Genomic DNA, 23,786 nt, shown 5'->3' on the forward strand with positions numbered 1-23,786 from the left:
TTTTCAAACTTCAAAAGACCATTAATAGCTGACCTATCACAATAGCAATCTCTCCCATGTATATGAGTCTGCAACTTTTCCCTTCCCCCATGTTGGCAGATTTCATTACTTAAATTCTGATCTTTCCTAAGAGCCACTGTAACTGTCATTTCGACTTTCTCCTCTTTATTTATTGCTTCTGCTTATGTAATACTTAACGTGTATTCAAATGTGCTAAATTAATCTATATCATTCTTAATGCCCTTCACTATTACCATTATTATTATTATTATTATTATTATTATTATTATTATTATTATTATTATTATTGATCTTAAGGAGATAATTTGGTCAAGCTAGATAAGCTATAAATAAATAATGGAATAATAGTGTGCAAAATTCAGGCTGTCTGTCCCGACTTCGGCAGTTCTACATTGTCACTTCCAACTTATCACATGAGTGTGTGTCATGCACTGTTGTGATGACGCTTACTCTCACCGTTGTTAAGACAGTCACTGGTGACTAAATTGTTAATTAAAACAAAACTCTGACAAAGAAATGGCTGTTTAATATAATTAGTTAAACTTCTTAGGCTACATGCATCTGTTAGAGCAAATTTTTATGACTCATTATAGTTATTAGTGGTATTGTTTCTGTTCAGACTGTGGGTGTTACTTAAACATTTAAATCCCTGTATCTCTTGAAACAAACAATTCATTATTTGTTTCGTTTTTTCTTTTTCAGGGCCCAGCCACTACTATTGATCATAATGGGGAAGAAGATGACTTACAGACACCTGATGTTGCTATTACTGTGAAAAGTGTTACTCAGAAATCAGTTTCAGTAACGAAATATAAAGTTACTGAGTCCATACCCTCAAGAGATCGTCTGTCAGCTGAACGTGATAATGACATAGATATGGCACACAATTCTTCTCTGTCTGACAGCAATGGAGGAAAATCCAACAAGAGTAGCAGTGTGGATCGAGAATTGCAAGGAGACCAGCAGATAAGAAATGAACTTGATTTGAAGATACGTGCAGTAGCAAAAGCACTCAGTGCAGAACTAGAATCCAACATTTTGCATTCTAGCTATGACCTAACAGACAAGATGACCGATGATAGGAACCCTCTGTCACTACAGCGTCCATTGTATAGACTTCGTGACACTGTATGCAATAGGCAGCCAGTTACTCATAATATGGTAATCATGTTTCAAATTTAAAAATGATATGATACTAACAAAATTAGTTTTTGTTTGTCACTGCTGCCATGTCCTCAGACATTGAAGAAACTGTACTTCCTCAAGGCACTCGGGATATGTAACTGATTGACATGAAATATTGCTCCAAATGTATAACATTGAATCTTTTATAAATTATGCCATTTATGGAAAGATAAACAATTGTAATTATATCTGCAGTTAATTGTAACAAAATTATGTTTTACTTGCTGATTATTAGTCTTGTGACGTTTACCTCACCACATAGACAATCACAAGAAATAAATAAAAATTACTCTGATTATGACAGGTAGACAAACAAACTGTCAAATGAACAGAGCAATATTACATGCCAAAAGGCAGTATTTGATGAAGTTACCATGGGGTTATAGGGAATTAAACCAGTTTTGACTCGAAATGACATTCCGGCCACCTTGTACCTTTATACAGGTATTGATTATATTAGCTATTAAGTACAGGACAGAACCTAATCTTCAAGGGATAAAATTATGGGTATATGCAGTGTGTGAGAAGTTACGCTAATCAGTATGACCTGGAAGGTGGTGGTGTAGAGAATTGAAGTTGGTATTCAAGCTTGGGGCAGATATGTCACATTTATGCAGCATTCATTCCAAGGGCAACAGCAAGCATTACATTGGTACTGCACATATCTGGTTGTTGCATAGTGTACTCCAGGAAGACGTCAGCAGCTTCAGCACCAGCAGTGTGAGAATTCTTCATGCACTGTCCTCCTGTGTCCTCTTATTCATCACTTTCACCATTACTTCCTTACACACTTTTGATTATTTCTTTATATGTTAAAGTTTGATTTGTTCTCATTCAGTCACTTAGTAAGATCTTCATCACCAATTTCTTCTCCTTCTGGATGGTTGTGGAACATGTGAGTGTACAAAGTAATTGATAATTCTGAATTGACTGGCTCATCGCTGTCACTCACCACTAGGTCCAACTCGGCATCAATGGATGGCCACAATTTTCTCCAGCTCTTCATTATGGTAGTGCTCTCCACTTTATCCCATGCTTCGGCTGCTTGGAAAACAACATCACGTACAGTAATTGCTTTCTATGCCTTCAGCATAGTCTCGATACAGTCATTTTCACTTTCGTTCAGCAAGGAGATGAGAAGTGAATTTCGATAATGACATTTAATTGATTCCAAAATGCCCTGCTCCATGGGCTGAATAAGGGCAGTCACATTGGGTGAGAGAAAGGGTGCTCCTATACCATCATACTTTAGAGAAACACTGAAGGATGACTGGGAGCATTGTCAGTTATAAGTGTAGGCTTTCAGTGAAAGCTTTTTCTTTTTTAGCTCTTTTCTCACTGCTCATACAAATGTTTCATGGAACCACTGAGAGAATATTTCTGTCCAACCACTCTTTCTTCTGAGTTCAATAGTGCACTGGTAGAGTACTTATGTCAGTGCATTGAAAACAGCATGGATGTTGGGATTTTCCAGTCACCATGAGTGGTAGTTTATAACTCCCATTTGCATTACAACACACCATTAATGTTATGCACTGTTTCTGTTGCTTGTAACCACAAGCTTCCTTCTCGTTCATGGCAGCTAATGTTTTTGAAGAAAGCATCTTGTAAAAGAGTCCTCGTTCATCAGTATTATACAAGGCATCAACAGTTAAATCATCTTCCTCTATTATCTTCCATATTTTGCTTACAAACTCATCAGCATCCTTATCGTTAGCTGAGCAACTTTCCCCAGTGACTGTCAGCTGCCAAATGCCATGCTGTTTTTTCTAGTTTGATAGCCAACCTTCGCTTGCGGCAAACAAGTTACTACCGCTGAGTTGTTTGTTAAATGCAGCTGCTTTTTCCTTTATAAGCAGGCCACTGACTGGAATTCCTTTACTGCGTTGTTGTATGAACCACTTATAAACAGTTACGCCCAGTTCATCATTCTGACTCTTTCGCATAACCTTCCATTTTCCCAACTCACTATCCATTTGTGTTGAGTACTGTTGAATAACTTCTTCTTTAATGAGATTTTCACTGAGTGTGCGCTGATATGAAACTTCCTGGCAGATTAAAACTGTGTGGCAGGCCGAGAGCTTCTGTAAAGTTTGGAAGGTAGGAGACGAGGCACTGGCAGAAGTAAAGCTGTGGGGATGGGGCGCGAGTCGTGCTTGTGTAGCTCAGTTGGTAGAGCACTTTCCCGCGAAAGGCAAAGGTCCCGAGTTCGAGTCTCATTCCGCCACACAGTTTTAATATGCCAGGAAGTTTTAACATCTTCTTTCTTTTTGATGTCACAAATAGTAGCTCGTCCAACATTGAAGTCCACAGCAATGGTTGTCTTTGAAGAACCTTGATTTAACTTATCCAAAATTTGGAGTTTCTGATTGAGGTCTAGCGTAATGTGTTTCCTTTTAGAAGACATGATTCCAAACTGTAAAGAAAGCTACAATTTCAAATACGGTATATACAGCATTGTTTAATCAAGCATTGTTGCAGACAATAATTCATCGCGCATGTGTTTTTGGATGTGTGCCGGATTACTGAGAGGCCAGGCTACTGAAGGCCGGATTAGAGAGAGTCTGGTGTATTTTCACACGTATTATTAGACACACTTCTACATTGCCCTTATTTGTTTTTATGTTGATAGTCCTCTACTCACTTGACCAGGAAACCTGCTCTTCCTGCCACCACACTACACTAATTACCACTATCTTACTTTAACCTATCCATTTCTTTTTTCAAATTTTCTAACCTGCATATGTGATAAAAGGATCTACCTTTCTAGATTTGTTTTTATTGATGACAACAACCATCAGAGTAATACCCACCTAGAGATCAGATTGAAAGACTATTTTATGTCCAGAATAGTTCCCCCAAAATGATGCTGTTGCGTATTAACTGTACAGTACAATTGCATATACTTGGAAAATATAACAGCTGCAGTTTCCTCTTGTTTTTTGTCATTCACAGTATCAACATTGCAAGGCTATCTTGGCTAATGTTAGAAGGCCATGTGAGTCAATCATCCAGATAGTTGCCCCTGCAACTACTGAAAGAGCTGCTGCCCTCTTCGGGAATCATATGTTAATATGACCTCTCCTCGGACACTTTCCATTGTGGTAATGTTTCTGGGACGGCTATATGCATCATAGAAGCACACAAGCCAAAACACCTGGTCCACAGTTTTGAGAAGGGGAGGAGAGCAGCAGCAGTGATGTGTAAAGAATAAAATATAATCATGTTAAGATTATGATTGGAGTGTGAAAGTCTTAAGGAGCACATTAAAGGATATTATTTTATTCTTTAAGTTTAATTAACTCCCCTTTGAATGGTTAGTATGTAGCAGAGCATAGTGCAACACCTGCTCGATTGTGCAGGTAATGGTTTGGGTGGACAAAAATTTCAAAGTAGTTAGTAGGATTAACAGGTTTAAAGTCTTTACTGACAACAGGCTCTTGATATTGGTGCACCATTAGCTGCCAATATGAATTATGCTACATAATTTTAATTTTTGGAAGGAAATAAATGATTAATCATTCAGTCTAAGAATAATTACAGGGATGTGGCAATGCAGATTAAAGTCTCACCAATAGCAGCTGTTGACATTTATTGTTATCTCCAGTTATATTCCACAGATCTCCATATAATATTTGAATAATAAACATAGTGACTCCATACCCAAATTGACGTACACATCTATCTTCTACTATGAACCGATGCAGAGTCTTAACATTTCATTCATTCATTAGATAATGGATAATGAACAAAAGACTGGCAGCAATGAGAACAATAAGCATTGAGCAGAAAAGGTTATTACCATGCAGGTTGTAAGAACTCTGGTGAACAAAAATTTTGCAGTGTAGAACATGATATACTGTAAGACAAAAATTAGTCACAAGTGGAAAATTTGTTAGTGCTATTATTAACATACTGTACTAATTACTTGGAGAATTGCATTCAGTCAGCAAGTCATTCCAGTAACCGCTCATCTCTCTCTCTCTCTCTCTCTCTCTCTCTCTCTCTCTCTCTCTCTCTCTCTCTCTCTCTCTCTAGCCAGAAATACAGTATTGAGCCGTGTCAAAAATTATTTCCCAGTATGGTTCATTGACACACTGAATGTTAGAGTGGAAATCCAAATGTCCAGGTTGCTGTTGTGAAGCCATAATACAGCTGTTCAGGGTTCAGTCACTGGTTGTTTCCAGTATTCTTTTGGAATCTTATCACTGCTTTCACTGTAGCCAATTATTTATGGATGAGATAAAATGATGAGTTGGTTTGTGATTAGGAGTTCAGATTAAACTTTATGTTCCCTTATAACTGGCTGGGTGGGTCGTCAGTTCAAAGGTCAGAGGAAGACGAGTTCTGTTGTAATAGGACTGTGTCTAATGAAGAACTGCCATGTTCCAACCAGTCTTTGTTTTGTTGACACCATTTTTAAGATGACTCCCATACTGCAGAGGAAGATTTGTGTGTTCACACAGCATGTGAATGAACTGAGACTCTTGACACAGGTGATAAATATGTGTCTGCAAGTGACACTGTATAGCATTCTCAAACATGCCTGTGTGAAGGATTATACTATCCACATAAAAGATTCCTCAGTGAGGGGAATACTGACGTTTTATGAATGATGAATATCTCGACTTGTCTCTTCCACCAACTTAACAAATAGTTGATGCTGCAGTATGTAAACTGAAGTAGTTCTCTCTCTACCTGTAATGCAGTGAAGCTCCAGTTGTCCCTACACCATCTTATCACGCAGATCACATATCCTATTCTCTGTTATTAAGATGTTAATATACTAGTGTATAATGTCAACTTACACTGGCATGGTAGAGGTTTTGAGCACCTCAAAGAGAAAGAAGCATTATGTATTCTGAATATGGAGCAGGGCAGGCATGTTGGTGCTGTTAAGAGAGTGTTTCATGCCTTACATCTCACAGCTAAGCCTTGTTTTAAAGTCACTGATGACTTTCAATTCAGTGATTTGTCAAAGGCATTTGATTGTGTAAACCACAACATCCTTTTAAATAAATTAGAATTCTATGGTGTCACAGGCAGTGCTGCAAAATGGTTCAAGTCATACTTCGCTAACAGGAAACAAAGGGTGTCAGTGCAAGGGACAAATGAATTAAGTCATCATCAGAATGGGAAGAAATTACATGTGGTGTCCCCCAAGGATCCATCTTAGGGCCATTGCTTTTTCTTGTGTACATTAATGATCTCTCATCAGTTACACTGCCAGAAGCAGAGTTCGTTTTGTTTGCAGATGACACAAGTATTGCAATAAATAGTATGTCGAGTGTAGTTCTAGAAAGATCTGCTAATGATATTTTCATGGATATTAATAAATGGTTTAAAGCCAACTCACTGACATTAAACTTCGAAAAGACTCACTATATGCAATTCGGAACCTGTAAGAGCTTTCCACGTACGAAGAAGAGCAGATAGAAGAGGTTGACAGTCTTAAATTCCTGGGATCACAACTCGATAATAAATTCATTTGGGAGGAACACACCACAGAACTGCAGAAACGCCTTAACAAATCTGTATTTGCAATTCGAGTGTTAGCAGACATAGGCGACATAAAAGTGAAAAAGCTTGCATACTTTGCCTACTTTCATTCCATAATGTCATATGGTATATTATTTTGGGGTAATTCTTCGAGTCAAACAAAAGTTTTCAGAGTCCAAAAGCGTGTAATACGTATTATTTGTGGAGTAAACTCAAGGACGTCTTGTAGAGGCCTCTTCAAGGAACTGGGTATACTAACTACTGCCTCTCAGTATATTTACTCCTTAATGAAATTTGTCCTAAATAATATATCTCTTTTTCCAACAAACAGCTCAGTTCATACATACAATACTAGGAACAAAAATGATCTGCACAAGGACTTAAAAGCACTTACTTTGGTTCAAAAAGGGGTCCACTACTCACGAACACTCATCTTCAATAATTTGCCAGCAAACATAAAAAATTTAGTTACAAATAGAGATCAGTTTAAAAGGAGCCTGAAAGACTTACTAGTAGCCAACTCCTTCTACTCCATTGACGAATTTTTTAATAGAAACAAATGTGTTGTATATATTTATACTATTAGTATTGTTATTTCAGCTTAAAAAAAATAAAAAATAAAAAAAAGAGGTGACATGTTCCACATCCACGAGGATCTCCTCAACACGGATCTATGGAACGAAAACTAATCTAATCTAATCTAACAGTTTCCTGATTGCTTACACCTGACTAGTCGAATAGTGTGTAATAAATGCCACAGACCTGAATACTCTTCTGGACAACCTTGTTATTGGGCAGTAAATTGTTTCGTAAAAACGTAAAACTATGCTGCTATTGGTGCACATAATTACAGTGTTAAGCTTGGCATGATGGAATTCGGCAGCATGCTGCCATCATGAGGTGCCCATCTATTAATTATTCATAGTTAGTTGTTTTCGCTGCCATCAGCAGGTACCCTGGTGCAATGATTTTTTTTTTCATTATGCCATTGCCTTTTTATTAACATAAATTACAGGACAATGTATTTTATGTTAATGAAAATTTAATGTTACTAAGTGAAAGCTCAAAAAATAAAACAGATGCTTATGTTGTCAGTGAAGCATATGTTCTACTGTAGATAAGTTTCAGAAAAAAAAACCATTATTGCTCACTAGTTTATCATTCAGCAGCGTACTTCCATAATTTGTGCCATTTACGAAGATATAAAGTTCTTCACATAAATTCATTTAATATTCTTCCAGAAACCGTAAGATGGTTATTGTTGTCGTTGTTCCTCTCTTCAGGCTGAAGACCAATTTGATACAGCTCTCCATGTTAGTACATCTTATGTATGTCGCTTCATCTCTGCATAACTGCTTCAACCTACATCCACTTGAACCTACTTACTGTAGTCAACCCTTAATATCCTTTATAGTCTAGTGTAACACAACATTTCAAAAACTTATTTTCCTTGTGTCTCTTGTTATTTGTCCACATTTCACTTTGACATAAGGCTACACCTCCATACAAATGTTAACAAAATTCTCCGTCTCAGAAATGCTTTTTCCCTTTGTTTGTGTTTCATATACTTTATATTTGAGCTGCCATCAGTTACTTTGCTACCCTAACAGAATTTCATCTGGAACAAACTCATGAGTGATGGGACATTAAACCTTATTCTTGCTTTGCAGATAGCAAAACTGATCTTCTGCTTTTGTGCTCCATTTTCTAATCTAACTCTCAGCAGTGCCAGATATAATTAAACTACACTCCACTACTGCTTCTACTGCATGAGCCTGACTGCCTTGATCTGTGGTTTTCAGGATGTCATGTCAGAATATTGCAAATTGGGTTTCACTTGTTCAATGTTCTCAAAATTCATGTTGGTTAGTTCTTTACCCCATTATTGCTGTGCATGCATGAATAGGTGACACTTACGTGGGTATGCTGAAATATGATAAAAGTTGTGATTTATTTTCAGTATTAAACTCTGTACCCAAATAATTTTTTGAATTAAAGACTTTTAAAATCTCTTACAGGAAAATAGCAGAGTGGTGAACACAGACAGAGCAATAATAAATATCAGTGATTCACCTCCAACCAAACTTAAACGCTATGATCATAGAAAGCAAATGAAGTCATTGGAAAAGAAAATGGAGTTAGCGAATCACACAATCAATATGCTCAGAGAAAACAATATTATTAAATCTGTTGAACGGTCTACCAGAGAACAGGCAGGAAGTGTCAAGGGACCTGAGAAAATCCTAAAGGAAAACTCTGTTGAATCGGAGAAAAAATCTAGGCAAAAGACTGTGAACAGTCCACAGCAGTATTTTTCCAAGAGAAGCGCTTTTCCTTTTTGCCCTGAGCAGCATTCTGAAACAACTGAAAAAAGTAGAAAATTGCTTAAGAAACGAAGAAGTGCCGATAAAACAAACCACGTTCAAAATCACTTAGGTACTTCGACACAAACAGTGTTAAACCATGTTCCACAAATAAGCATGAAATACTCACCACCATCACCACCTCATATTTCAGAATCCGGTATTATTGGAAAGAGAGAGACTGTACAACCCCAAGTGCGCAAACATTTGGATGAAGTAATTAATTTGAATTGTCTACCCTCATCATTCACCAACAATTTGCAGACAATAGAAAGAAATACTCATGTTACCCCTGTGGAACAAAAAAAATACCCAGAACGTAGGCATGAACTTGTTAAAAATAGACAAAATGCAGATGATGATTATAACAAAAGTTCAGATAGAAAATCACAGCTGCAGACTGATATGGTCACTACTCACTCAGATCCAGTGAAAGATTGTGAAATTAAGGTACAAACTAAAGCGAAATTGAAGAAATTGTTGATGCAACAAGAATTTGAAAAAGACCAATATGCAGCAAATTCTCCATTAACATGTGATGTCACAACCAGATCTTCAGGTAAGAAAAAATATGAATATATGGATAATTTATTTAAATGAACTATTTTATTCTTTTACTTGTAAAGTTAATTGTAAGATTGGAATTCATTTTCCGTGGAATTTGATTGCTGAATACATTATTAACTTTTGAAGAAACACAACTATTACAATCAGTTTTTCTTTCTGATTTTACTTTACTGTTCCTCTATTACCAAGTGTTATACAGTGTATAAGAACCATTGACATTTGAAACAGTTTCCAGTCATCCTGTAATAGACAATATGGGTTATGTTTGGTATAAAAGGAAATCTTAAACCATTCTTCGGGCAAAATAGTGGCAAGTTCAGGCAACAATGATGGAGATGGTAAGTGATTCTTCTCTCCGAAGTAAGCCACAAAAGCTCAATAATATTGAATCTAGGGGAGATGGATCAATTTATCCTTGTGCTCACAAAACCAGTCTTGGACAGTGCAAGTCATGTCACCACTGGGAAACAAACATTGTACCATGGGATGGACCTGATCAGTTAAAATTATCACATAATCCTTGACAGTAATGCAATTTGGGCCCCATGGAATATCACAATACGCCTGCACAAATTGTCATCTGATCTCTGCCATGTTTCACTGTCAAGATGCAAACTCAGTCAGAAGTTGGAAACACTGCGACAGTAAAACTCATCTTACTAAATGACTTTTTTCTATTGCTCCATAGTCCAGGTTTTATAGTTTTGGCACCACATTTTCCTCATATGGGCATTTTTCTTACTGGCAAGTGGTTTCTGTATTCCAGCTCGCCCTGCAATTCTTTGCTTGTGGAGCTCCCTTCATGTTAGTTTAGTACTGAGAGGATTCATGAGTCACATCCAGTATGTGGTATAAACACTAAATACTTAGGCTTTGTTGTTTATGGAGGCACCCACCATACGAGCACCAACAATTTGCCCAGTGACTAGACTTTGTTTTTCTTATTTGGTCAGTAGTATCACCTCTGAAAGTTGCGTACACTGCTGTTTCAGCAACAACAATAGCAGATACATGTATTCCACTATCAGATGTATCAGAACAATTTCTGCCTATAATATTTGACTCATTTACTTACAGACCAGGGTCCCTTATTTCAGTTTCATAAATTTACCGATTTCCATCATCCCTGACATTTTTTACATCAACATAGAATCACCCTGTATGTTAATCAATTAGATAAACTTAATATGCATATTTCCCCCCATAAATTAATGGCATGCAAAATTCTGAAACTACTGATGGTTCTGGAAGGATAGTAGTATCAGATGTCAGAATAATTATGTGATTACCATGAACCATTTTTGTTAAAAATCCAAAAGTTGGCATTGGTTATTGGGAAAAGCTTTTCCTATTCACCTTTTGATCATGCCCAATACAGACTCAGAGGGAGGTGATTATTTACTTGTCCTCATACTGGCACCATGTGGGGAGTCCAACCATAGAGCTAGAAAAGTTCCCACCTCAAAATCACAAAAATGTAACAGTGGTAGACCACTGCGACTCCCCCACAGTGGTTGGAATGCAACGTTCCTTATCAACTTGAATATTACTGCTGCAGTCTGCCTCCAAGCTAGATAAAAACATGCTCTGACCTCCGTTACTTTGGAGTGAGACCTGCAGAGTCCAACCTATGTTAATTCTGTCACATAGTGGTAATGTAGAATTGATATATGCCAGGAGGCCATGCTCACCTTGGGTCAACACTATGAGCAGCAAAATACTTAACGTGCTGTCAATAAGCTGGAAACACTAAGATGTCTGCCATTCTGTTCAACAACATATCTATAGGTCTCTCATGGCTAGTTAAGGACTCCCATTCGTACTCTCTGTGGCTTCCCCCGATAAGTTATTTCAAATTCGACTTATTTTTTTGTTTCCTCCACAAGCATGGTCATTTATTTTTCTGCTACCATCTTGTCTTTCCATTTTAATATGCTATAGGCTCTTGTAAATTGAATTCTCTATCTCCTTACTTTTTCTGATATCCTTTTAGTGTGTACATTGTGGGTTAGTGGGTACCACAATTTAAAGCCTGCTTCAAATTTCGTTTAGGCTTAAGAATACATCTAACAAGCAAACCCACCCAAGGGATGCACTTCGATTTTGATAGGCTTTGAATATTTTGTAGTCTAGAGCAAAATAAGAGAGACTTATTTTATACATACCCATACAGCTCTTAAGGATGTGAACCACCCCCCTGAAAAAAATTGACTTTAGTATGTTTGAATGAATACTGTTAAAGTGGTAACAGACATAAAGAAACTTCAAATAAAATTTCTATAATTTTTAATGTACATTACAAAGATGCACCCAAATTTGTCAAAAAAGTCATTTTTTTTTTTTTTTGGAAATCCCTCCATTGTTTTGTTTTTTCATTTTGACGTTTGAGTAATAGCAAAACATATAGCATCATTAATACCAACTTCAGTCATATGTGATGAAGTGGCATTCCAAAGACACATTTGTCAGAAATAAGTTAGTAATATCCCTATTATTGCTCTACATGTACCCGTTATGTGTACGCTTCAATGTCAGTTGTCATGTTGGGTTGTTTAATAAGTCATTCTCGGATCAATATACTCTAAATGTACACTGAGTTGACAAAAGTCATGGGATACTTCCTAATATCGTGTCGGGGTCTCCTGTTGCCTGGCATAGAGCAGCAACTCGAAGTGGCTTAGACTCAACAAGTCGTTGGAAGCCCCTGCAGAAATATTGAGCCTTGCTGGCACTAAAGTGTTCTATACTTACAAAAGTGTTGCAAGTGCAGGATTTTGTGCACAAACTGACATCTCAATTTTGTCCCATAATAGTTCAATGGGATTCATATTAGGTGATCTGGGTGGCCAAACCATTCACTCAAATTGTCAGAATGTTCTTCAGAACAATTGTGAACAGTTGTGGATAGGTGACATGGCACATTGTCATCCACAAAAATTCCATTATTGTTTGGGAAAGTGAAGTTCATGTATGGCTGCAGAGGGTCTCCAGGTAGCCAGACAGTCATTTCCAATCAATGATCGGTTTAACTGAATGAGAAGACCAAGTCCATTCCACCACTAGCTAGTGCAGTGTCTTGTTGACAACTTGGGGTCAATGGATTCATGGGGCTGCACCACACTCGAACCCTACTGTCAGTTCTTATCATCTGAAATCGGGACTCATGTGAACAGGTCACATTTTTGCAGTCGTCTAGGATCCAACTGATATGGTCATGAGCTCAGGAGAGGCACTACAGGCAATACCGTGCTGTTAGCAAAGACACTCACATCGGTTGTCTGTCGCTATTGCCTGGTAACACCAAATTTCACCACACTGTCCTAATGGATACATTTTTCGTATGTCGCACATTGATTTTTGTGGTTATTTCATGCAATGTTGCCTGTCTGTAAGCACTGACAACTCCATGCAAATGCCGCTGCTCTCTGGCGTTAAGTGAAGGCCAACAGCCACTCAATTGTTCGTAATGAGGGGTAGTGCTGCAATTTGGTATTCTCAGCGCATTCTTGACATTGTCAATGCGGAATATTGAATTCAACTAACGATTTCGGAAAGGCAATGTCCCATGCGTCTAGCCCCAACTATCATTCTGCATCAAAGTTTGTTAGTTTCTGCTGTATGGGCAAATCCCTTCAGAGACATTTTCACATGAATAACCTGAGTACAAATGACGATGATACTAGTGCCATCTGTATGTGTGCATATCACTATGCCACGACTTTTATCACCTCATTGTGTGCGTGGGCGCGCACGCACACACACACAATTATGCATTTGATCAGCCACAATATATCGTGGAAACTATGATCCCTAGCGAAGAAATTACTTTTGCGTCTCAGTTAGAAGATTTGATTTAAAGATATATTTATGGAAAGATACACTACTTTAAGGTTTTAATATGAAAGTGTAATTTCCGATCCTGAAGAAGAAGAAATGGTAAAAAAACAAAACATGATATAGACCATGAGAATAAACAAAAAGCAGTTACTTTTTGGCTCTCTGGTAAAAACTGTAAAACATATATACAGGAACGTCACAAAGAGAAAAAAATCTGTCTAAATGGGAAGCACAAATTGCTGCAGGTGGGACAAGAAATGAAAAGTTATTATTTGTTTCCAAGTATTTATTAGATAAATTACAAATTTCTTTGGACAATACAGTTCCGATACGTGATCTGGATATAGAGAGATGGGCTTTTCAAGCAAGGGATGATGACAAGTTATCACAACATGTGTTTAAGGTTTCCTCAAAATGAATTCACAGTTTTAAAGGAAGACACCAGATTGTTTGAAGGAAAATCATAAATTCATCACAAATATGCAAATAACAAATAATGAAGAATTGAGGATAAACTCTTCCAAATTTATGAAGACTGTGAATAAGAAAATTTTATTGATTGGAGAGACCAATTCTGACCAGTCAGGTTTCAATTTGGAAATACATGCAGGATGAACGTTATTCTTCAGGGGAACATCAGAAGTTGAAATTCTAGCAAAGTTCTTGAATGAATGCCTTAACACGCAGTTATACAATTCAGCCTATTATATCTGCAAGTGGAAGTATTATACGTGCAAGTGGAAATTTAATGTCCCTTTCTCTCATAGTTTGGAAGGAAAAAGAGGGCAAGTCTGGACCAAAAGTTGAAAAGATTTATACTGAGCAGATAATATCCATGTGTTTGGTTCTACATCTGGCAAATTAACATGGGAACTTATAAGTAAATTGTTTGAACAGGTTTATATATCTACTATAAATGAAAAAATCTGTCTTTGTTTAGATGCATGAACCTGGCAAAATGAAAAGAGGTGAATATCTTGATGATTCTTGCCAGGACAACTGGTATAATTCAGCCATAGGACATATTTTTATTTTGGGCATGGAAATTTCAGATGTAATTACATGGGTTCGGCATTAACTTGTATTTAAGAAATAATAATCTAAAAGTTCATTCCCTCACTCAGTTAGTTTTCTTCTCCCAGATTCGCCAACCTTTTTAAATATGCTTTGAACAGAAACCAACAGACACTTGTTTACTTTTGCTTATAAACCGTGATCCTGTTTGTGACTCCAGTCAATGTAATTGCAGTTGTCTGATGGGCTGGCTTCGCAAAATCAAAGTGCATTGAGCATTTTTTTGGCCAATACAATTCTGCACTTCCTCATTATTGCACAGATTTACAAAAAAGTAAAAACAGTTTCAAATATAACATAACTGAATCTGAAAAAGATTACAGCTTCAAAATAAACAAAGTACATCAAATGTAAAAAGAAAACACAATAACAAAGCAAGAAATTTTGTATTTTATAGAAGGTAGAATATGAATTTAGAGTACATTTATCTGACAAAGACTTATTAAACAATCCAGCATAACAACTGGCATTGAAGCCGAAATATTGGACATGCATACGGCGATATAGGAATAGTTCTAGCTTATTTCTGACAAAGGTGGCGCATTCCAGTGAGTGTCATCTTCACCGTGAGTAGCAATCAGTCCGTTCCATAATTGTTGATATTCCAGCTTGGGCTGTCCATTGTTCCTCTCATTTCTAGCAAATGCATTTTTGGAATACCACTTCATCATAAATGACTGAATATGATACTAACAATGCTGTATGTTTTGCTGCTAGTCAAATGTTAAAATGAATAACAAAATAGTGAGAGGGGCGGAGAGGGGGGGGGGGGGGAGTAGAGATTTAAAAATGCCTTTTTGATAAAATATTGACGCACCGTTGTAATGTACATTAAAAACCATAGAAATTTTACTTGAAGTATTTTTATTTTATTTATTTTTTATTATTTTTATTATTTTTTTTAAGTATACCTGTTAGCGCTGCAACATTATTCATTCAGAGGTATTAAACACAAGTTTTTTCAAGGGGATTTGTTATTCCTTAATGGTGTATTCATTCAGAAGTATTAAACTCAAGGTTTTTTCCTTCTTCTTCTTTTTTTTTTTTTTTTTTTTTTTTCGAGGGATGTGTTATCCCTTAATGGTCATTTAAACACATTTGCTTTACACAATAACATTGTCAGAGCCAATCAAAATGAGAGTGTATCCTTTGGGTTGGTTTACTTGTAAATTTCATTAAAATTCTCGTAACTGTTTCAAGTCTACAACTTCTGTCCCAGTACATTCATACAGCAAGTTCCAGCAAAAACACCTGCTGTGCATTGGGAAGTCCAACACAGCCATGGTCATGGTAACAGGAATATTTTGTTGGAAGTAATGGGAGAAAGTGACTGTTAGGAAAAGACAAATCTGAAGTGTTAAAAGTTGTCCACAGTGTGGTGACTAGAAAAGGAAGTATTAGGCTAATAAAGTGTGATTACTGTTAGCATTTTTAAATGCATGGAAACTGCATATTTCCTCGTTTTATTGAGAAGTCTAGGAGTAATGTTTACAATCAGTCACATATCTTTTATGTTTAAGGTAGCTTTTAACAGGTGGATATTGCAATCTCTCTGTAGCACCAAGGAAAGTAATAGAGTAATATGTGTGACAATTGTGCTTTTCATTCATGACAGATCTGCAAACAAAGTATAGTAGTCATCTCTTATGTTGTGCCAGCTGGAGTGGTTGTGCGGTTCTAGGCGCTACAGTCTGGAACCGAGCCACCGCTACGGTCGCAGGTTCGAATCCTGCCTCGGGCATGGATGTGTGTGATGTCCTTAGGTTAGTTAGGTTTAATTAGTTCTAAGTTCTAGGCAACTGATGACCTCAGAAGTTAAGTCGCATAGTGCTCAGAGCCATTCTTATGCTGTGTTACAGGCTAGAACAGAAGGGACTTAATACAGTAGAGATTTTCACTACTTATGTGTATTCACTGAGCTCTGTATGCTGTTGAGCAGCTTCAATAGTCCATTGTGTCTAGTACTCCCTATTCCTCCTCCCCAGTACCAGGAGAGGAGACAATGTTCTCTTGCATACCAGGCTGTTATATGACTGTATGGAAATTAACAATCACCAGAAACAGCCCTGTAAGGCTATGACCCATCAATCACTACCATTACGAAGTATTTCATTGTGGTTAGGGCAGTGAGTTTTTATATTGCACCTATATCATTTGGTGTTAGTAATCTGCTTTCCTAAACCAAATTTATCTGTGAATTAAGAGCTGTGGGTCTGAGATGCTAAGAAGACTAGGACTGTGAATGACATTATTATTTCTTCAACGTTTGTCACTACGTTGAAAACATTCCACGGTGTATTTCATTACATTATCAGTGTGTGCTGTTAGTATCTTACAATGTGGATATCTTGAACTGCTGAAGGTGCTTATAGCTGTTACTTGATTGTAAAAGAATTCTGTCCTGATGGCAACAGAAATTTTTCTGTTCAATTTTGAAGAATCGAATTTTTTAGTCCAACCAATCTCTATGTGTATTTTGATTGTGTTTCATTATGATCAGGGATATTTTCTGATACGTTCACACTTTCATAACAGGAAGCTGAAGGAGAGCAAACAAACGTGTACAACTGTGGTGCTGTACATACATAGGTAGGATTAATAGAAATGTTTGAGTATCTAAGCAGTTGCTATAAATGATAAATTATTTACTTATTGTAAAATTGTCACTTTCATAATATTTCTCAAAACAAGTCTATAGGTGGTCTCATAGGCTTATATAAGACTTACAAACCTCATTTCAGAGAGACTCATTAATCATTGTTCACAATCCAGCTTTGACTGGTTCATACTTACTTTTTTATGCTTGTATATGACATGCTGAATATTAAGTAGCTTGGTGAGTGACAGCTGTGCGTATTTTGCATCCAGCGGCAGTATGTTAATGATCTCTGATGTTATGATAGGTGCTGCTGCGGAGCTATTCAAGCGTGCAGTTGAACATGAAAAGAGAGAGAGAGCTGCTACCCGAATTCAAGCATTGTATCGTGGACATAGCACTAGAAAAATTACAGGTTCACTCTTGATTGGTACCAAGTCAAAGGGTGATGTCCAGCAATCACAGCTACAGGCAAGTGTCACAGATTTTCCTTAGCATTAATTAATCCATCCTGTAAAGGTAATGTGGTTCATGGTGTGGGTTCCTGTAGTCATGTCCTAGTTCATGAATCACGGGCAACGTATGAGTGGCCAAGTAAGTGGTCCCGACAGTAGGGATACCAGTTACTTTGGAATAAGGCTGGGCATCTTGGACATATTCTGAGTCGTGGTCAGCTTTGTGCTCATATGGCAAAGGCTACCAAATCCACCGGTTAGTCCCTCAGCCGTTAGGGGTAAAACCCAATGGGACTCGGGGCAAGTAAGGCTAGCAACCTGCTTCCCTGGTACTTTAAATATGATGCTGGCAACAATCAGAGCAAAATGCCTCGGACCTTTGGAGGTGACGGAGTCCCACCTCTAACTGACAAACCAGGGACTCCTAAGGTACGACTTGGCAAACAAATGGTAATGAGATTGGGAGCTATTAATATCAATGGGGGCTACTCTGGGAAGAAGGTAGAGCTGGCAGAGGCTGCAAGTAAGATGGGGCTGGACGTTTTGGCTGTTAGTGACATTCGGGTAAGGGGTAAGAAAGAAGAGGAAGTGGGAGAATACAAGGTCTACCTGTCAGGAGTCAAAGCAGGAATAGCACAATGGGGTGTAGCGTTTTACATCAGGAAAGAAATGGAACCCAGCGTAGTTGCAATAAGGTATGTAAACGAATGACTGATGTGGATAGATTTGACAGTGTCTAGCAAGAAAATTAGGATAGTGTCAGTATATTCGCATTGTGAAGGGACAGACCAAGATAAGATGGATAGTTTTTATGAGGCACTCAGTGATGTAGTTGTTAGAGTAAAGGACAAGGATAGTGTTCTGCTCATGGGTGATTTTAACGCCAGGATTGGAAATCGAACAGAATTCGCACAGCGAACAGCTTGTGGCAAACAGTCCAGTATGTAGCAAAATCATTGTAACTGTGTACAATCAGTTCAGGAAACAGTCTGAATCAAAAATGTCAGTGAAGGTCAATAACTTTATTAATAGTAGCACAGTTGAAGTCTCTGTAGAATAGCATGAACTAACTGTGGGGCCACTGTATTTACAGGCAGCGTGGCATCAGTGTGGCGTCCTACGTGACATACCTGTGGCTGTGGCAACACTCTCCGTGGGAGCAAGTTGCAGCCAGAATATAAAGCCGAAGTATCAGAGGTGTCCTCCACTCTGGCTGGATGGAGAATCCGAATCACTGTCATATACTAAACATCCCACCCCCACCCCCCAGTAAACAGCACTTGAAATCGGAAGTGACTCCACTTGTGCTGACTTTATCAAGGATGGGGAGAGAGAGCTGATTTCAGTTGCAACATTATAGATCAATATCCCAAACTTCTGTTTGCTGCAGAATCCTTGACCATACTCTCAGTTTGAATACAATAAACTTTCTTGATACTGAGAAGCTTATGGCTAAGAATCAGTATGGTTTTAGCAAGCATCGCTCGTGCAAAACTCACCTTGCCCTTTTCTCACATAATATACTGCAAACTATGGATGAAGGGCAACAGGCATGTTCCATATTTGTACATTTCCAGAAAGTATTTGACATGGTGCTCCATTCCAGGCTGTCGACGAAGGAATAAGTTCACAGATATGTGAGTGGTTCAAAGACTTCTTAAATAATGGAACCCAGTATGCTGTGCTCAACAGAGATAAGGTATCATCAGGAGTGCGTAAGGGAAGTGTGACAGGAGTACTGCTGATCTCTATATATATAAATGATTTGGAGGACAGGGTGGGCATCAGTTTGCTGTTGTTTGCTGATGATGCCGTGGTGTACGGTAAGGTGTTGAAGTTGAGTGATTGTAGGAAGATACTAGACAACTTAGACAAAATTTCCAGTTTGTGTGATGAATGACAACTAGCCCTAACTGTGGAAAAATGTAAGTTAATGCAGATTAGTATATAAAACAAACCTATAATATTCAGATGCAGTATTACTAGCATCCTGTTTGACAAAGTCAAGTCATTTAAATATGTGGGCGTAACATTGTAAAGCAATACGAGATAGAACAAGTAAGTGAGAACTGTGGTAGGGGAGGTGAATGGATGCCTTTGCTTTATTGGGGGAATGTTAGGAAAGAGTGGTTCACCTGTAAAGGAAACAGCTTGTAGGATGCTGGTATGACCTATTCTTGAGTACTGCTTGAGTGTTTTGGATCTATACCAGGTCAGATTGAAGGAAGACATTGAAGCAATTCAGAGGCAGGCTGCTAGATTTGTTAGCAATGGGTTCGAACAACATGTAAATGTTGTGAAGGTGTTCCGTGAACTCAAATGGGAATCTCTGGAGGCAAGGCGACATTCTTTTCGAGAAACACTATTGAGAACATTTAGAGAACCAGCATTTGAAGGTAACTATAAAACGATTGTACTGTCACCAACATATATTTTGCTCAAGGACCATGAAGATAAAATGCGGAAAAATAGGGCTTGTAAGGAGACACATAGACAGTCATTTTTCCCTCTGTCTATTTGTGAGTGGAACAAGAAAATGGCAAGTGGTGGTACAGGATACCTCCACCATGCACCGTATGGTGGCTTGCGGGAGTACCTATGTAGATGTAGAATCCTCCAGTGGGGTTTAACAGCATTGCACTGATGCCACAATTTGACGTGTCAGTGACAAGCGTTTAACATTTACCCTTATGGAACATTTACCCTTATGGAACATTGCTAAACAAGAGGCCCTAATGCATGTTTTTGAGTTGCAAGAAAGCTTTCTGGCATGGCTTTGACTACTTAGATGTAAAACCTTTTTTATGCAGTAGATAATGCAGATGGGAGGTCTGGGCTATGTTGGAAATGAATTTTGCATAAGGATATAGTTTGCCCAGGAGCAGCCGTACATCTTTGAGGTTCGTGGGAGCTGATCAGGTAGTGATTGTGACCACATGATCCTGTGTGGGCATGAACCCTTTTTTACTTAATATGTGTGCTAGGGAGGACGACGGTTCAATCCCGTCTCCGGCCATCCTGATTTAGGTTTTCCGTGATTTCCCTAAATCGTTTCAGGCAAATGCCGCGATGGTTCCTTTGAAAGGGCACGGCCGATTTCCTTCCCCATCCTTCCCTAACCCGAGCTTGCGCTCCGTCTCTAATGACCTCGTTGTCGACGGGACGTTAAACACCACTAACCTAACCTAACTAATATGTGTGCTAGGGTACTTTAAACTTGGCTTAAAGAAACTACATTTGTCGAGGTGACAATGTGGGCAATGGACTTTGAGGCACTCAAACAGCATCTGAAGATTGTGCATGTTCTCCTCCGACATGGCCCTGGTAATTAGCAAGTCATGTAAATGATTAACGTAGTGGAGTATACTTTAGAGAAGTTGTGTGAGACAATCTGAAATATAACAAGTGCACTTGTGGCCCTAAATGGTAAAATATTATAATGACACATGCCAAATTGTGATTAATCACTAAAAATGTTCCAACTGATCACCTACAGAAAATTGAAATTAGATATCAGCTAGATCCATCTTTGAAAAATAATAGTCACATCCACCTTCTGATAACAATTCGTCAGGGCTGGGAGTATGGTACAGATCAACATTTGCTTGAGCATTAATGGTAGACTTAAAATCACCACAAATTTTAAATGATCTACTTGGCTTCTTAAAGGTGCATTAACTCGATGCTTTTTTTTTTTTTTTTTTTTTTTTTTTTTTTTTTTTAAAGTTTGTGCATGCTCACAAATTCATGCATATGTAACTCCCTGGAAATGGAGGCCATGTGTAAAGTGCATTACTTCCCACCTTTAGTGGGAATCTATGTGCTTTTTAGTAGCTGAGGCCCATGTGTGTTTTGTTGTGTAGTATGCTGAGGTTATGCTATTAACCAATTTATGTGTAGTAATGCCTGTTGATTCCAAAGGAAGCACTCTTAATTTTATAGAAAATTGCAGACAAAGAAATGTCATAGGGGAAGCTGCTTGTACAGATTGAGTAAAAATATGAGTTGTGGGCATCAGGTATAACATAGAAGGTCTCTGATCATTTTATTGTAAAGAATAAGATACCACAAGTTTCGAAGTAACCCATGTCTCGCAGCCATACAACAGAATCGATTTTACCAGTGCCATGTAAAGTTTGATCTTGCTGTTTTGTGAGACCAAGCATGACTTGAGTATGTTTTTGAGACTAAATATGGCATGATTATCATTAATTATTCCCTGTTGAACCTCTTTCACAACATCGCTTTTATGAGATAGAACCAGTCCCAGGTACTTAAATTTCTCTACTCGTTCAAAATTGTGTCCATCTGTATTGATAGTGGTAGGGAAATACTGTCAGTGTGACATGATCATATATTTGGTTTTCTTATCATTGACAACTAATCTCACTTTGCTTGCCTCTTTCATGAACCTAGTGGCACTATCTGATTGAGTCAGTCCTCCAAATCACCATATCATCAGTCATGGCCAAGATTGTGTCAGTTCCAGTCATATCTATCTCCCTGTCATTACCAATTTCATGTCGTACCTTTTCTAATGCAATGTTGAATAGCACTGGGGACAAAGGATCTCCTTGTCTCAAACTGTGCTGAACAGTGAAAGGCTCTGACATTTTGTTTCCAAACCATACTTGGTAGCTTGTATCTGTATAAGATGCTTCAATCACTTTGATGTATTTTCTTGTGATGCCCAACTCCTGCAATATCCTCCATAACACCGTCCGATTAATGCTGTCATAGGCCTGTCGGAACTCTCTAAATATGAGGTGTAATTCTCTATCAAATTCATAGTACTTTTTCATTAGCTGTCATAAAAGATCTATGGTTGAGTGTCCTGCCATGAATCCAAATTGATATGGCCCTATGATTTGTAGAGCAGATTTCAGGCAACTAAGTAATAGGAAGGTTAAGACTTTATAACCCATCTCAAGTAGCAAGATTTCTCTGTAATTGCATACTTATGTGGCATCTCCTTTTTTAAAAATTGGGCATACAATAGTTCTCTTCCATTCAACCAGGATCTCCTCTGATGACCAGATTTTGGCAATAAGCTGTCTTAGTGTCTCCAATAAAACTTCCCCTTCGTTTCTAACCAGTTCTGCACTAATACCACTACCACAGGGAGCTTCGTTATTTTTGAGTGACTCTACAGTTATTCTTATCTCTTCCATTGAAGGTTCAGGTGCTTCCTCTTTTTCTGTATTTAACCCCCACTCTTGTTCTATACTTCCTTCGGGAGTTTCTACATTTAGCAATTTCCTGAAATGCTTTCCAAACAGATCTGCTTGCTCTGTAGGAGATACCACATTCCCTTCTTCATCTGTTAGGATTAAAGTTTGCTGTTTATAATTACCTTGAGCAAAACCTGCCAACTTGAAAAAGGAGTGTGGTGTTTTGTTAGATTCCTCAACTGCCACCAATAGTTTCTTCCCATAATTTCTTTTCTTCCTTCCAATGAGCCTGTCTGCCAGTCGTCTTCCCTCGTCTCACTTCTGAGTATGTTGCTTGTGTATCTTCTGACAGGTGGTTTAACCACTCCAATCTCTTCTCCATTCTATGTTTAACAGCTGATTGGCATTCCTCATCAAACTATGGTTTGTTTTTGGGTTTAGGTTGTCATCTCAGATCTTCTTTTGCACTCTGGATAACCGCTTCCTTCAATTGTGTCCATATTCCTTCTACATTTTCCGGGACCTCTGTTGACAAAAGCAAGCCAGTGACTGTATCTTGGTATTGCTGTATCACTTGCTCATGTGAGAGTTTGTCGTTATCGTGATGAACTATTCCTTCTCTATTCCTTTGCTGTTTCGTAGAGAGTTTTAGACACATATTCAAAACTACTAAAAAGTGGTCTGAATTCATATCAGCACCCCAGTACGTTTGTACTTGCTCGATGCATCCACAATGCCTTCCATCCACTAATGCATGATCAATCTTGTTTTTTGTCTTTCCATTTGGTGATATTCATGCGGCTTTATGTATTTCTTTCTGTGGGAAGTGGGTGCTACTAATGATCATTCTCCTAAGGTCAGCAAAATTTATCAACATAACACCGTTATCATCGGTCACTTCGTGTAGGCAATTCAGCCCAATTGTGGGACAATATTCATTTTCTTTTCCGATGTGCATTGAGGTCACCCAGGACTAAATGGATCGAGTGTTGCAGTAGTCTGTCAATAGTGTCCTCCA

The 23,786-nt window shown here is 38.0% G+C and overlaps 1 protein-coding gene across 1 annotated transcript in view; it reads left to right on the forward strand.

Annotated features, from left to right (window-relative positions):
• Positions 1-23,786, forward strand: part of LOC126266703 (uncharacterized) — a 348,549-nt gene that overhangs the window by 66,406 nt on the left and 258,357 nt on the right. Inside the window, exons 8-10 of the mRNA XM_049971146.1 lie at positions 724-1,182; positions 8,724-9,627; positions 17,450-17,613. Coding sequence (XP_049827103.1) covers positions 724-1,182; positions 8,724-9,627; positions 17,450-17,613 — 1,527 coding nt within the window. The remainder of the gene's footprint in view (positions 1-723; positions 1,183-8,723; positions 9,628-17,449; positions 17,614-23,786) is intronic.

Source organism: Schistocerca gregaria, chromosome 4, assembly GCF_023897955.1.
Source record: "Schistocerca gregaria isolate iqSchGreg1 chromosome 4, iqSchGreg1.2, whole genome shotgun sequence".
In the NCBI taxonomy this organism is placed as follows: domain Eukaryota; kingdom Metazoa; phylum Arthropoda; class Insecta; order Orthoptera; family Acrididae; genus Schistocerca; species Schistocerca gregaria.